This window comes from Octodon degus, unplaced genomic scaffold (genome assembly GCF_000260255.1).
Source record: "Octodon degus isolate 3935 unplaced genomic scaffold, OctDeg1.0 scaffold00425, whole genome shotgun sequence".
NCBI classification, from domain to species: domain Eukaryota; kingdom Metazoa; phylum Chordata; class Mammalia; order Rodentia; family Octodontidae; genus Octodon; species Octodon degus.
Genome location: NW_004525001.1, coordinates 329,179 through 345,678, shown reverse-complemented (window position 1 = coordinate 345,678; position 16,500 = coordinate 329,179). Strand labels below are relative to the sequence as shown.

General features: G+C 46.0%; 1 protein-coding gene across 3 annotated transcripts in view; it reads left to right on the top strand.

The window, feature by feature from the left end:
• Positions 1 to 8,487, top strand: part of Fgf18 (fibroblast growth factor 18) — a 34,050-nt gene extending 25,563 nt beyond the window's left edge. Inside the window, exons 4-6 of one of the 3 annotated variants that reach the window (XM_023708654.1) lie at positions 336 to 442; positions 7,416 to 7,504; positions 8,151 to 8,466. In XM_023708654.1, the coding sequence (XP_023564422.1) occupies positions 336 to 442; positions 7,416 to 7,504; positions 8,151 to 8,268 (314 nt within the window). In that variant the 3' untranslated portion in view covers positions 8,269 to 8,466. Of the gene's footprint in view, positions 1 to 335; positions 443 to 7,415 lie in introns of all 3 variants that reach the window. The other 2 variants (XM_004648513.1, XM_023708653.1) reach the window with 2 other exon arrangements.
• Positions 8,488 to 16,500: the final 8,013 nt, after the last annotated feature.

Genomic DNA, 16,500 nt, shown 5'->3' with positions numbered 1-16,500 from the left:
ACCTGCCTTGGGGAATGGTGTGGAGGTGGGGGTGAGGAGGAAGGGAGACACCTACTGGTGTTTAGCCACAAGGGACAGATCACATCTCACGCGTGCAGCTAACTGGGTCATACAAGTGGAGCCAGGAGGCTCAACTGGGGCACAGGTGTGGTGCAGCTTCCGGTCCCTGCTGGAGGGGCAGAGTGCTGCCAGGTGTTCTATCAGAGGTGCCCCTTTGGCTTAGGGGCAGTGAGGGGACCGGGACTAGGGACAGGGAACCTTTTGAGTCACTGAGTCTTTAAATGAAGCTATTGCTCCTGATTAAAAAATGTGTCTTCTCCTTCTATCTTTCGAAGCTCAGCTCCTAGTGGAGACAGACACCTTCGGTAGTCAAGTCCGGATCAAGGGCAAGGAGACGGAGTTCTACCTGTGTATGAACCGCAAAGGCAAGCTCGTGGGGAAGGTGAGTGGTGGCCTGGATTCTTGAGAGACCTGATCCCCCACTCCTGCCTCCCATCAGCTCTAGGGATCTGGAACTGTGTGTATAGGGTCCTGTTAGTCCCACATGGCAAACAGGCCTGGCCAGTGAGCAAGTACTGTGTACATGGGTGAGAAATCTGCCCCACTGGAATCTTCTTGCTTTGCCCCTTGTCCTCTGGCCCTGCACCTGCAGCCCCACCAGGCCTTGAACACCTGGGCTGCATCCCTGAGTGCATGCAGGACACTGTACTTTCTTGGCCGTCACAAAACTCTGGCCTGCTGGGCAGTGAGAGAGCCCTCAAAAGGCTTTGGGGGCATCTTGCCCACGCGTCCTTGACGTCTGGGAGCTGGACGCCAAGGCCTGTGGCCGCAGTGATCATTTTAAGAATCACTGGAGGTTTACAGCACCTTACTGCACCATGCAGCGGCAGCCTCTGGAAGCTCCTGCCTCAACAGTGCGGGGCCTCATGGTTCTAGCGTTTCAGGAAGATTTTATTACTTTGGAATGGGCAAGAGAGCTGTATGTAACAAATTAGGTCAGCGTGAGTTACGGGGAGCTCTCACCACGTTGCCTCCTTTCTTCTGGATGCTTGGTGAAGGTCACGCACCTGCTCCTTTGGGTACACAAGGGGAGGTGCAACTGGTGTGGTGGCATCATGCTTTCTGTGCCCTCCTCTCCGCAGGGTCTCCTCTTATTCAACTTGTGTAATGGGGTGGGAACTTCTCTGGACAGATGGAGTGGATGTAGGGGAGGTGGACTTCTCCTTCCTGGGGCCAGGCACTGGGAAATTATGTATTCAAAACACCTTGTGGGAGTAAGGAGAGGTTAGGCTGTTTCTGATTTCTTGATTTCCCCTAACTCTGTCTCTCTCCCACTGTGTTATACCCAGAGGCTGGTGACATAGGCCAGGGAATGGTCACAAAAATGGTAACAACTTCCTCTCGCTGAACACTTACTTTCTTCCAGGCATTAAAAATGCTTCTCAATAATCCAACGAGGTTGCTGCTCCACTCCCATTCCCGCTTCAGGAATGGGAAAGCTGAGGCCTGGCACGTCCAGGTCCTTTGTCCTGGGTCCCACTTTAGAGCTAGGCGAATTCAAAGCGCAGTTTGGAAGGAAAAAGATTCCAGCCCCACTGCCCATACCAACCGAAGCTGCTCAAAGAGCAAAATAATAGTAATCCGAAGAGCGCAGCCTGGGATGTGAGGAGTGGTTTTAATTAGTGATTCACTTTCCGCCGTCGTCGCGAGCCGACCGGCGAGGGGGCGGGCAGGGGCCGGGCCGGGCGCAGGTCCCCTGGCCTGGCAGGCCATTCCTCGCAGCAGCGGCCCAGCCCGGTCCCGCGTCAGGCGCTTTGTTCTCCTGCCCGCCCGGGCCGCTTCCCAGGTCCAACCTGCCTGGGCTCGGAGGCTCCTTCTCTCCGCTCCCCCCGCGGCGGGCGCACCCGTGCCCAGCGCCCACGCCGCGCCCTCCTACCGGCGCGGTTCCCGGCATCCTGACCCTCAGGGCCACCGCTGGGTCAGTGCAGCCCCGTCCCCTCTGCTGCCGCCTCGCCGCCCCCCCACCCCTCCTGCGCGCCGCCGGCTGGCCGCTGAGTCACCGCTTCCACAGGAGCCAGCTCCGATTTCCTGCCCCCTCGCCCTCTCCCCGTCATTAATATTGGTGACGGTTCAGCTGGCCCGAGAGCGGAGGCCACCCCCTGCCGGCAGCTCGCGCTGCGAGTGGCTCCCCCTCTCCGGACTCCTGGCTTCCTACCGACCTGGGCGCTGAGGGCACCCCAAATCCACCTGCCCTGACTCGGCCTTTCTTTGCTCTCTCGTCCCAGAGGCTAGAGTCTTTCCTGGATTCTTGGGCTGCTGGCTTTCCACACCCACCCTGCAAGCTCAGGCCCCACCCCAGCATGCCCCCTGCGGGCTGGATCCCTGCCTTTTCTAACTCTTTCCCTCACCTCCTGGCCTCATGCCTTCCCTGAAACTTGCCCCAGACAACTCACCTTACCCAAGGGATTCCCAGGTTCGGGTAAGTGGGCCGGCCCACTGCCTTTCTGCACTTCCACACAGCTGTGGGGGCACCAAGCTGGTGGAGAAGAGCCATGTTCTTCCATGGGACACTCAAGGCTGGAGCCTCCCTGGTGTTTGTGCCTCATGTCCCAGGCCCATGGCACTTGCAGCCCCCATTCCCTGTATAGAGACTTCAGGCTCTTCCCATGCTGCACTCTTCTGGGACTATCCTTTTCTTTGTGCTACTGACTGGCTCACTTTCAACAGCTTCCACCCTTCCCCAGCCCCTCAGTGTTCCACGACAGTGCCCCAGGCCTCCCTCTATCAGCCCTCTGGCCACCATCTGCTCTCCTGGGTTGTCTGTTGTCTGTCTGTCGAGGTGCTTGCATTCCTCACCAGCCTGCAAGTTCATCAGACTGGTCCTATATCCATCCATCCATCCATCCATCCATCCACCCACCCACCCACATGTGAAAGGGCAGTAGGAGCACCAAAGAAATAGAAATCCAGCTCTGTCTGAAGACTTGCTCAACCTCCAGCCAGAATTGTGCATGTTGTGCTGGGGAATCAAGGTGCCAGTCTGGCAGAATTTCAGTGCCCTCTTTTATAAAATGGGAATGATAATGCTGGCACTTATGGATGTTAGTTAAATGTTAGTTCCCTCCCTGTGGAAGGTAGGTCAAGAGTCACTTCTCCATCACTGGAGACCTTTGCCTCAGCCTAGGAGCTGAGAGCAACAGAATAGCTTCCTTGGATTGCCCCAGCTCTGGGTGCCAACCTTATATACCTCTGGCCAGAGTGGGTCACATGCTTTGAACTCTGTGTCACATGTCCCCGACCCTTGGTTGTAGCTGCCTCTGCTGTGATGGCCTGTTGTGTAACAGAGTTCTCCCCAAGTCCCCATGTGCTCAGGTACCACCCTGCTGCTTGCCACTTCTCTGAACTGCTTCTACCTGGCCCAGGAGGCAGCACTTCCATTTACTCCCTACAGTCATTGTGTATCCAGTGTCATGTGCTAGACACTTTCCTTCTCCCTGGAGACTCAACCTAGATCAGACTTTTCTCATGTCTTTGCTTGCAAGTCCACTAACAAGTCATTTTGGGAGCTGTGAGCCTTCATCCCAGTCAGGGGAGAGGGTACCTTGCTAAGAGTGTCTTTGTTACGACCATTTTGGCTGGAATTAACTAGAATTCAAGATGCTTTGAGCAGAAAGGTAATTATTTAGGAAAGGCTTGATCTAGTGGCCTCATAATGTCATTAGGATTTAGTCTTCAGATGAAACAGGACTACAGCTCTAGTTTGGAAAGAAGGTTGCATATGGGAGTGGGGGAAAGAGGATCGAATTCCACCAATTCATCAAAGTTCTGGGGTGTGTACTCACTTCCTCTTTAAATATTGATGCTTCTGCTTGCCTGAGGCAGTTGGGTTGAAATTTCTGGGGCTGAGACCCCAATCAGGGGTGCTTTTTAAATCTCTGCAGGTGATCAGTGGGGTCATAGAGGATTAGAGGCAAGGTCAAGCTCAGGTGTGACCTGTTAGTTTCTTATCCACTCCTGCTTGGGTTGATCGTGGGGAGCTGTGATCACCATTGGCCTGTGGTTAGTTCCCAAGGGGCCCTCTCTGTTTATTCTGGTATTCTGGGAATTCCAAACCAAAGCCCTGTTTCTCAGCCCCCAAAATCAGCCAGGCCTGGGCCAAGCGTGTGTACTGAGCACGTTTAGCTCCTTCACAGCCACAGCCTCACCTTGTACCCATAGAGGTGCTCTGGATCTGGGGAGGTGAGGGGTTTTTGCAGGCAGAACTTGATTTTCCTCACCTTGCTTCCCATGGACTTCTCTGGAACTAGATAGACAAGAAATAAGCTGCAGTAGTGAGGGCAAGTTCAATTCCCAGCTCTGCCATTCATGAGCCCACGGCCTTGGGCAAGCCCTGCTGCCTCTTTGAGCTCTGTTTTGTTCCATGCAGTGATAATGGATGTGGAAATGTCTGCTGAATGCATGTATAGGGAAACAATGTGGGGGTAGGTAGGAACCTCTAGCCCTAAGGTCCCTACCTACCCCCTTAATTCTGTCCCCTTAATTCTTTCCCCACTGTCCTACAGGACAATCTGGGACATTTATAAAGGACCTAGAAGGCAGAAACTATTTCCTTGTAGGTTCTTTCACATGTTACCCCTACTGTATTCATCCTGGCGCAACTCCTAGTCATTTAACAGTAGATGTTCTGAGCACCCTTGTCTTGGGCTTAGTTGAGCATGGTTTGGGATGGTACGGTTACCCATGGAGTTCAGGAAGCAGAGTATGAGAGCCCAGTAAAACTTGATGCATGGATGGAGAATATTGGAGGAAAAAAACATTTCCCAGGGAGACAGATGCCAGTAGGGAAGGATGCCTAGGGAGGCAGCCACAGAGCTGAGCCTTACAGAATGAAAACAGTTTCCCAGGCAGTGGCAGGTATTCTAGGGGAGGCAGCAAGCTGTTTATGTAAACTTTGTTCAGTTTCCTCTGGCTATTTTTAAGTACCAGACAAAGAGCTTGAGCTTAGGTTGAACAGGAAGCTTCCAGAATATTCCATGAGGAACCCAAAGCCCAGAAGCCATTCCTGTCAACCGGCTGTGCACATATTTCCCGGTTTCCCTCACAATCGTCCCTTACTGCATCCCCACCCACTCTGTTCTCTGGGTCCCAGTGAGGTCTCCCAAGCCATGTTCTGCAGCTTCCTTGAACAGTGTTATCTCCCGAGAGTGTTTTCTTACCTGGCCTGTCCCTTTCTGCAGAATTCAGCAGTCTGTTTGCAGGGCCCAGGCTTGCCCTCTGCTCAAAGGTGAACGTTCCTGGAAGCTCTAGCCCTTTTTCCACTTCAAACAAAAGCCTGGAACCTGCGCCTCAGTCTCTACATGCAGCCAGACTGCGGGGCTTCCAACTTGGCTGGGTGGCCATCCGGAACGAGGAGTGGGCCTGGCCTAAATTTGGAGATGTTAGTTGGAAACTCGAGTGCTGCTAATTTGGGCCTTCCAACTCTATGTTTCCTACTCTACCCCATCAAGCCATCCACTCATCTCCTGAGTACCCTTTGTCTTGTCAGGCAGACCCAAGCGGGTCAGTCAGCCCCTTGAAGAAGCACCTGGTCTTCAAAAATAATGCAGCAAGTTCCTACTGTGTGTCAGACTTATTTGTAAGAATCATTCCTCACAGGGTCTCTGTGGTGCATAAGTCGTTGTTCCCACTTGGTGTGTAAGGAATTTGAGGTTAGGAGAGTGTAGTTAGCCAGCCTGAGGTCACACAGGAAGTATTACAATTCATTAGGGCTCTGACTAATTAGTGCTCCCTCCCCTCCATGCCTGGTCTCCTAAGAGAGTTCACAAATCTGCTCAGGAGCACAAGATCCCAGAGTCAAGGTTTGGAGTTTGGCCATGCTAAATCTCTTTTTTTTTGGAAGCTTCTATTCTACTTCATACCAAGTATTAAAATGTGCCACATTCCACATTACAGTAAATGTAATTTACATTTAACTATATCACCGTAGAGTTGAGCCTCAGTCAAGTAGCTGAGTTAACGTCAAGTTTAGTGCAAATCTGTCAGAACTTATTTCTGTTGCAAGTGACAGAGTACGATATCAACTGGCTTAAAGGAAATGAGACAGTATTGGCACACATAATAGTGAGGTAACTTGAGCCTCAGATGTGGCTGCTTCTAGAGCTCAAATGATGTGACCAAAACTTGGTTTCTCTCCCTTTCTTCCTCTTGGCTTTGCTTCCCTCATGTTGGCATTACTGTCAGACAGGATTTCCCCTCATGGCAGTAAAATGGCTGCTTCCATTTCAGCCTCACGAACTCTTTCAGTTTGAATCTGCCTATGTTTTTATTTTAGGGGAGGATCTGCAGGGTGTTCAGGGTCTCACTACTAGATCGGACTTATAATAATCTGCCTGTTTATAGCCTCCCAAGAGCTGAGATTACAGGTACATGCTACCACACCCAGTCTCAGTTGCAGTTTCAGTGTGCCCTAGGGGTGCGGCCGGCATGGAAGGCCCAGGGATTGAACCCCAGACCCCTGCGCCTGCTTGTAGGTGCTTTAATCCGCTGAGCTATTTGGCTGGCCCTTTCTATGTTTTTTGAGGTCACTTCTACAAAGGCCTCAAGGAACACTATGATTAGAACATGCCCACCTGTGAACCAATCACAGAAATCTGAGAAGAACTAATGGTCCTCTGTAGTAGGGATGGGTGGAGTCCCTGGGTCTGAGGGAGGAGAGTGGGGAAGGAGTAGTATCCTAAGTGACAGTGGGAGTCTGCTACCTGATTAGAGGGTATAGGTGGATGGAAGGGCCAATAACAGAAGACCACTCCACAGAAGTGAATCACTCACGTTATGCCCTCTCTGCTGTGCTGCCTGTCCCTGGCCACCTGCACCAGTCCTCTCCAGAGGGTGCTTTCTTTCACCCTTGCTGTTCCCTTTTCACCTTCTCCTGACTTTTTCGGGTCAGACTTTAGTCAAGTTCCTCCTATGTCCGTTAGTATACTTCCTTGTTGAATCTAGTATCTGCAAGAATCTTGCTAAGTCAGTTCAACAAGGACACTGCACCCTTTATATCCGATCACCCTGGTATCTGATCAGGTTTCCCCCCTTCTCTCATTCCCCGGGTGATGTCTCAGCTTCCTGGTGTGGCTTCAGCTGGAATTTTGCTCAATTGACTTGGCAGAATCCCCCTTACCAGTGCTGTTTCCTCTTGGTTGTGTTCTACCCAGTGATTCTCTTGTTGCTGTTTTGTTGTAAACTTTCACTTACCCATGCTGAGGTGGGAGTTGAGTCTAATCACTCCCTGTCCCTGCACAATCCCATCACCATGGTCCCTGTATCTGTCACCATGGTCCTGAATGACATCAGTCTTCCCATGCTTTAACAAGGGTTGCTGAATAATTTCCTTTTTAATATTGCTCCTCTTTTCCTTGTAGCCTGATGGCACCAGCAAGGAGTGTGTGTTCATCGAGAAGGTTCTGGAGAACAACTATACAGCCTTGATGTCGGCCAAGTACTCTGGCTGGTACGTGGGCTTCACCAAGAAGGGAAGGCCACGCAAGGGCCCCAAGACCCGGGAGAACCAGCAGGATGTGCACTTCATGAAGCGTTACCCCAAGGGGCAGGCAGAGCTCCAGAAGCCCTTCAAGTACACGACAGTGACCAAGCGGTCCCGGCGCATCCGCCCCACGCACCCCGGCTAGGCACCCCATGTGGCCGATGCAGGCCCTTCTGGCCACACACACTCCCAGAGAACTGCATCAGAGGAATATTTTTACATGAAAAATAAGGAAGAAGCTCTATTTTTGTACATTGTGTTTAAAAGAAGACAAAAACTGAACCAAAACTCTTGGTGGGGGAGTGATAAGAATTTTATTGTTGACTTGAAACCCCCCAATGACAAAAGACTCACTAAGGGACCCTTGTCAGCCCATAGGTGCTTGCCTCTCTCTAGGAGTAGACAGCTCCACACTTGTCCCCAGAGGAGGACTTGAATGAAGAAACCAACACTCAAGAAACCAAAGTCCTTTTTCCCAAAGGTTCTGAAAGAAAAAGAAAAAGAACAAAAAAGAGAAAGTAGTACCCCCTACCCCAACAAACTCCCTTCCCCAACTTTCCCAACCCTCTATCTCTGTCCCCAATTCCAACAAAAATCGCTCTCTGGTTTGCAGTCATTTATTTATTGTCCGCTGCAAGCTGTCCCGAGACACCGCGCAGGGAAGGCGTGCCCCTGGGAATTCTCCGCGCCTCGACCTTCTGACGACAGACGGCCTCGTCCAATCATGGTGACCCTGCATTGCTCGCAGTTTTGGAGGATGCTGCTATGGACCTTCTGTGACTCACGTGACCTAGTACACCAATGATAAGGGAATATTTTAAAACCAGCTATATTATATATATTATATATATATATAAGCTATTTATTTCACCTCTCTGTATATTGCAGTTTCATGAATCAAGTATTACTGCCTCAACAATTAAAACCAACCAACAAATTATTTAAAAAACAACCAGGCGAGTGGTGGTTGAAGGGCCAGGCTCGGGCAGGAAGGTGTGTGTGTGTGTGTGTGTGTGTGTGTGTGGTGTTTTATTTGGTCTTTTGTGGTCTCCTGTCTTTGCGGTGAGGGCTGGGGGCTTGTGCATTCATTCATTTAGTCATGCACTCATTCACAGATCCATTCAGTACTCAGTGTGAGCCAGTCACTGTTCTCCACACAGAGCTGGTGGTCTTGGTGCGGGGGAGACCCTCTGGCTTCAGAGAGCTCCAGCTCCTGCATCGGTCATTCAGTGATGGAGGCAATCATTTGTTCACATCCATTCACTTAGCACTTGCTCTGCACCAGGACTCTATGCTCTGGCCTGGGGATTTATCAGAGAGTGCAGTGGGGAAAAATATCAGCCTGTGGGGAACTTCACAGCTAGTAAGTCACGGGCTCAGTGCCTCACTCATTGACTTACTGATCATTCAACATGTATTTATTAAGTACTTAGTACTAGAGATACTTCAGGGAACTGGGAATTCACCGAAAAGCAAAACAGACTAAAAACAAAACAACACGCCATGTCCCATGGAAATTGTGGTGCGCCAGTTCATTGAGTGAGTCATCTGTGTGCCCACATCTGTGTTTTGCTAAGTGCAAGCTGGACAAGGGAATACAGTTGGTGGGTCCTGGTCAGTTCAGTACTCAGAGTGTCTTTCTTCAAATTTTCCCGGGCTGCAGGATCAGGGGTGTGGCACTGTTGACTTCTAAGGACCTTTTCTTACAGGTTTGCTCCAGGTGTTGCAAGCTGACTGAGGTTGGGGTCCTCTGCTGCAAGATTTGGGTCTGAGCATTAGGGGAGGGAACTGCTTCTGGTTTCCCCCCATTTGGCTTTCAATCCAAGTCACTTCCTTGGGCGCATTGTGTGCACTCCAGGCAATGCAGAATTGCCTCCTCTGGTTTCTGCTGTTATCACCTGCCCCCCTTGAAAATTCCTGTCAAGAGAGGTTTCCTGGAGAGGGACCCAAGGATAGGGGGAGCCAGGGCGAGGGAATGGAAAACCTTCCTTGCAGGCTCTTGGCTGGAGAGGGGCTCCCTGTTCCATTCTGTCTGCCTGCCCTGCAGCTGCTACCAGGCACAGCTTTCAGCTGGGCTTCTTGTCCCCTCCCTGGGCTCTGCTCACATGTCTGTGGCTCACTCCCCTGCCTGGCACAGCACGTGGCCTGTAGTTTTGCAAGGGACACCTGTGTGAAAGGTGCTGCTACTATTTCCACTTTATTGATGAGGCTACTGTGGCCCAAGAACACTAAGCCACCTCTCCAGGATCACTGCCTAAGGGAGGGCATGTTCAAATCCTAGACTATTCAGCACAGCATCAATGGTCTACTGTATGCCAAGTCCTCTACTTGGGTACCTTTCTAGGTCTACTCCCTGGGTATCTGGCAGTAGTCCTGTATGGGAGGGAGAGAGGAGCCCTCACTTCCACATTTGACAGGCAAATAAAATGAAGCTCAGAAAGATTTTTGACTTCACAGCAAGCAAGTGGCCTCACAGTGAACAAGCAACAGCTGATCCCCTCAAGGATAACCCTAGCATGTTAGCTTTCTATCGCTACAACAAAATCCTGAGACAATCAACTTCTAAAGAGAAAAGGATTCCTTTGGTACATTGGTTTGGAAGTTTAGTCCATGGTCAGTTGGCCTTGGAATGTTTTGGGCCCATGGTGAGGCAACATATCATGGCAGGAGTTGGGCAGAGCAAAAGCCCTTAGCTCATGGCCAGGAAGCAAGAGAGAGAAAGAGGAATGGGAAGTCATCTCACAACCTCCTCAAGGACACACCCTGCTAACCTAAGGGTCTCACACAAGGCCCCATCTCCTCCTCCTCCCAGTAGTACTGTCCTGAGACCAAGCCTTTTATACCTGGTCCTTTGAGGGCTGCTAACGCAAAATACAGCACTTAGTGACCTATTATGCATCAGTCTCAGCCACTTTTCTGCTTTGTTTCATTGAAACAATACATCTATGAGATGAGTCTTCGGTATCTTTTTAGTGGAAGTGGTGATAAAGCAGTGAATTAAACAGCTCCTGCTCTCATAGATCTTTCATTCTACTAGGCAGATCCAGAAAGCCAAGCCAAATATGTTAGGTAGAGGTCAAGCATAAGGCAAAATAAAGCAATGTGTGGGGACAGAGGGGATGGGCTGCTATTTTTGACAGGGTGGGTAGAGAAGGTATCTGGAGCACAAGATCTTTGAGGAAGCTTGAAAGAAGGAGAGTTCATATAAATACAGAGAAGTAAAGCATTCAGGTATGGGGAACAGAGGACACTAAAGCCTGGAGGCCTATCATGGGTTGGAGAAGGCCAGTGGGCCTGGAGAGAATCAGTAGGGGTAGGTCCTGGAGAAGGCCAGACTGTGACTGGCGCTTGTGGTTGGAGGGAGATAGATGCCCAATGTCATGAGCCTCCCACTTTAAAGAAGAAGGATGGCCAGATGCCAGCCTGGGGCTGTCCAATGGTGACCGGGGTCCCCACCTTGTCTCCTGTTACCTCCTGCTGCTGGCTTGCACTGCCCTGTCCCCAGCGCACATGCTCAGGACACTGTCCCACGTACGTTAGGCACTAAGGCTGCCACTTCTGGCTGTGAGATCTTTTTTCCCCAAAAATACTTGTTTGTGATACATAATAATTGCATTTTTTGGAGGAGTTGGTACAGAGACATATAGCTGCTTGGTCATTTTTACTACCCTCTTCTCCCTTTTCCCAGATCCTTTTCCAATCTCCAAATCTTCTTCCTTTCTGTTTCCCACCATTTCTCCTTGTTTTGCTCCCTGAATTATTTATGTTTTGGGTTTCTTATATAAGGAAAACCATGAAACATTTAACTTTTCTGCCTGATTTATCTCACTTAGCATTGTAGCCTCAAGATCTATACATTTTCCTACAAATGACTCAAATTTATTCTTCTTTATGGCTGAGTAATACTCTACTATGTATACATTTATACCACAGTTTTTAATCCATTCATCTGTTGATGCCCAAGTAGGCCACTTCCATAATTTGGCCATTGTGCATTCTGCTGCTATAAATATGAATATACATGTGCCACTGATAACTTCCACTCTTTCTTTTTTTTTTTTTTGGTGTATTTTAGGGAAGGGTCTACAGGGTCTCATTACTAGATCGGACTCATAGTGATCTGCCTGTTTACAGCCCCCTGTTTAAGAGTTGGGATTACAGGTGTGGGCACCACCATGCCCAGTCGCAATTGCCAGCTCAGCATGCCCTGAGGGGCAGGGCCAGCCCAGCAGGCCCAGGAATTGAACCCCCAGCCCCTGTGCCTGCTTGCAGGTGCTTTAACCCACTGAGCTATTTGGCCAGCCCTATTTCAAGAAAAAGTATGGCTTAGTTAAATAGAATTTCTATTTTTCCTTTTTTGAGGAATTTCCATACTTATTTCCGTAGCAATTGTATTAGTTTACACTTCTACCAACAATGTAGAAGTTTCTCTTTTAATCACATCTTCTTCAATATTTGTTGTTTTGTGTCCTCAATAACAGATAATCTCACTGGGGTAAGATGGGATTTCAGTGCTTTGATTTGCATTTTTCTAATGGCCAAAGTTACTGAATATTTTTATTTTCACATACTTTGGCTATTTTTACTTCTTTTGAAAAATGCCTATTCATTTCAGTTGCCCATTTGATTGGGTCTTTTGTTTTTTGAAGTCTAATTTTTCTCAGTTCTGGATATATTTTCTAAACATTTGTCCTCTCCTGGAGAAGTAGATGGCAAACGTCTTTTCCCATTTTGTTCATTGTTTCTTCACTGTGTTGACTGTTTCTTTTGTTGACTCTTACTGTTGTTTCTTGGGCATTTGGAGTTCTATTCAGAAGAAGCCCTTTCCTATGTCTAAGAGTTTTATCTACTTTAATCTTGTAATGGAGTTAGTGTTTCTGTTTTTCTATCTAGGTCTTTGGTTCATTTTGACTTGATTTTTAGTTCAGGGTGAGAGATATGGGTCCAGATTCATTTTTTCTGCATTTTTTCTAGCTCTCTAGAATTTGTTCTTAGCCTCTTTGTCAAGAATTAGATGACTAAGGGGCCGGGGAGATGGCTTACTAGAATAAGTGCTTGCCTGGCAAGTGCAAGGGCCTGAGTTCAATCCCCGGTTCTGCCAAAAAAAAAAAAAAAAAAAAAAAAAGAAAGAAAAAAGAATTAGATGACTAAAGGTGCATAATGCTGTTTTTATGTCTTCTATTCTGTTTTACTTATCTGCATATCTTTTTTTCCCCAGCACCGTGCTCTTTTTCTTACTGTAGCTTTCTTGTATAACTTGAAATCTGGGGTTGTAATGCCTCCTGCTTTGTTCTTTTTGCTCAGTATTGCTTTGGTTATTGTGGGTCTCCTCTGCTTCCATATAAGTTTTAGGATGTTCTTTCTAGTTCTGGGAAAGGCTAGGGCCAAAATGTTGGGTGTCCTTGCAGCCCTTTTTTTTCTCTAACTTTTGGTCTGCAAATTTAAGTTGTTAACCCTCCAGAAGAGAAGCTTAATGATATTATTACCCTATAACATAGGCAGTTGAGCTTAACCTCACTATCTGTCTGAGTATCAAACATCTAGTTCTGGGAAGAATGCTGTTGGTGTTTTTATTGGAATCGTGTAAAATCTATAGGTAATTTTTGGTAATATAGCCATTTTGATAACATTGATTCTGCCTGGAATAGGGGATGTCTTTCCTTTTTTTTTTTTTTTTTTTTTATTCTACTCTTCAATTTTTTCCTGGAACTTTATCGTTTGTTTTTGTCTTTTGTTTTTTGAGACAGGGTCTCACTATCCAATTCAGGCTGTCCTTGAACTCACTATGTAGCCCAGGCTGGCCTGGAACTCGCAGCAATGCTCCTGTTTCAGCCTCCTGAATGCTAGGATTACAGGTGTGTGCCATCATGCCTGACTAGAGTTATTTATTTATTTATTTTCATGTGCTGATTTTGTATCCTGTCACTTTGCTGAATTTGTTATTAACTCAAATTTTTTTTGGTCAATTTTTTTTGGGATCTTCTATGTAAAGGATTATATCAGCTGCATACAAGGATAGTGTGATTTTTTTCTTTTCCTATGTACATACCTTTTCTTTCTTTCTCTTGCCTGATTTTACCCTAGTTAAAATTTTGAGTAGTAGTGGTGAATTAAAATTTTGAATAGTAGTGGTGGGGGTAGATACTTTGTCTTGTCACTGACTTTAAATTTTTTAAAAATTATTTATTTGGTACAGGTCTCGCTACACATAGCTCAAACTCGTAGTGATCCTCCTGTCTCAGTCTCCCCAGCACTGGGATTACTGGTGTGTGCCACCATGCCCGGTTTCAGTGGCCAGCATAGCATGGAGCATGCATGGCACATGGTACTGAGCATCAAACTTGGGTCCTTGTGCTTGCCAGGCAGGTGCTTAGACCGCTGAACTATCTCCCCAGCCCTTGTCACTGACTTTAGAGGGAATGTTTTCCACTCTTCCCTATTTAGTATGATGTTTGTCATAAACAACTTTTATCAGTTTGTGATAAAATTCTTTTGAAACTATTTTTTTCAGATTTTTAAAATCATAAGTGGATGTTGAATTTTGTCAAAGGCATTTTCTGCATCTATTGAGATATTTATGTGATTTTTATCTTGCATATTACATGGTAAATTAATTTATGAATTTAATTAGATATGTTATATCATTCTTACATTGTTGGCATGAGACCAACTTGATCATGGTGTATGATCTTTTAAAGTTTGCTGCATTTTGTTTGCAAGCACCTTGTTGAAGATTTTTGCACATATTTGCACTAGGGAAATCACCTGGAGTTTTGTTTTCTTGTTGAGTCCTTGTCCAATTTTGAAATCAAGGTACTGCGGGCTTCAAGGAATGAGTTTGACAGTGGCCCTGCCCTTTAATTTCATGGAAGAGCCTGAGGAGTAGTGGCATTAGTTCTTCTCTGAAGTTCTGGTGAAGGTTAGTGGTGAATTCATCAGGTCCTGGGCTTTTCTTAATAGATAGATTTTTTATTATCTGCCTCAATTTTATTGGCTATTACTGGTCTATTCAAGGTTTTGTATTTTCTTGGGTCAATTTTCGTAGTTTATATGTGTCTAGGGATTTATCCATTTCTTCTAGATTCTTCACTTTATTGGAATGTATGTTTTCTAAATGGCTTTTTATAATCCTCTGGATTTCAACAGTGTTCAATATGATTTCAACTTTTTTTGTTTCTAATGTCACTGATATGAGCCTTTCTTTCTTTTGTTAGGTTTGGCTAAAGGTTTATCAATCTTATCCTTTCAAAGAATGAACTCTTTGATTCTTTGTATTTTTAAAGGTTCAATTTAAGATCTTTATAACTTCTTTCCTCCTACAAGTTGGATTTGGATGGCCCCTGTTTTTCTAGGAGTGCCTTATTAGGGTTTTTACTTGGTATTGCCCTATTTTTTTTAGCATAGCCATTCACAGCTATAAACTTCTTTCTCAAAACGGCTTTGATTGTGTCACATAGATTTGTTATATTGTGTTGCCATTGCCATTTAATTCTAGGAACTTTGTAATTTCTTCTCTGATTTCTCCCATGACTCAACACTTATTCAAGAGTGTATTATTTAATCTCTATGTGTTTGTAAGTTTTAGGGCTTTCTTTTGCTATTAATGTACACTTTCATTCCATTAAATGATCTGATAAAAGACAAGTGAGTATTTAATTTTTGTATTTATTTGAGCATACTTTATGGACTAAGATAGGATCTGTCTTGAGGAAAGTTTCTTGTGCTGTTGAGAAAAATGTGTATTTTGTTGTTGGATGAAATGTTCTATAGATATTTATTAGGTCTATTTTTTTTGATGATGTGGTTCAACTCTGATCTTTCTTTGTTGATTTTTTGGTCTGGTTGAGCTAGCAGTTTGTGATAGTTGGGTATGCAAATTTCCTTCTATGATTGTATTGGTGTCTAGGTGTCCTTTTAAGTTCAGTGGGTTTTTAAAAATGAAATTTGGTATACCAACATTTGTTGAATATATATTTATAATCATCATCTCTTGCTTGATTTTTGTTTCTTATGATCAGTTTTGGCTTGGAGTCTACTTTCTCTGAAATTAGGGTGTCTACTGCTGCTTGCTTTCAGTTGAATGGAGCAGAGACTTCCATCCTTTCATTTTAAGACTGCATGTTTCTTTGTGGATGGGGAGTAGCTTTTTCAGGCAACATGTAACTGTGTTTTTTGCTTTTGTTTTTTTTTTTTTTTTTTTTTTTTGCAGAACCGGGGATTGAACTCAGGCCCTCCTGCTTGCCAGGCAAGTGCTTATTCTACTGAGCTATCTCCCCGGCCCCATGTTTTGTTTTTTTGATCAAATCTGCCAGTCTATGTCTTCAGGTTAGAAAGTTAAGGCCATTATAGTGAGTGGTATTATTGAAAGGTATTTGGTGAACTCTGTTATTGTATTGTTTTTCCAGTGTTGATTCTTTATATTTTCCTTTTGCTTAACTACTTTCCCAGTTAGAGGTACTCTTTCTTTTGAGTTTTTGATACTGTTCTGGCCCTGAGATCTTGCCTTTGTTCTATTGCAGAGCCTAGGGGTAAGGAGTTGTGGATTTAGTAGGGATTTTTTTTTTTTTTTTTTGCTTCTTTAGAATACCTGATGGGAAGATGTGGACTCACATTCTGTTTATGCAGAAGTATCTGAACATTTTCTGAATAATGAGAAAAATAGGAATGCTGCACACCGTGGGAAGGTCCCTAGTCACATGTGATGTCTCCTTAGGAACATTCATTGGAGGGAGGTTGGTAGGGAAAGCTTTTACAGTCCCATTGGATGGGGAACCCCATTGATAACAGCCAGCACTTTCAGAACTCCTAATATATGCCAACCTGATCTTATTGGATTTGTCCAAGCAACCTTTGTTTTTGTTTTTTTTTAAGATCCATCAATTAAATATTTATTTTATTTTTTTCCATAATTTTATTGATAAACAAATAGCAATGAGACAGTTTCAAATCAAATTGGTAGGACA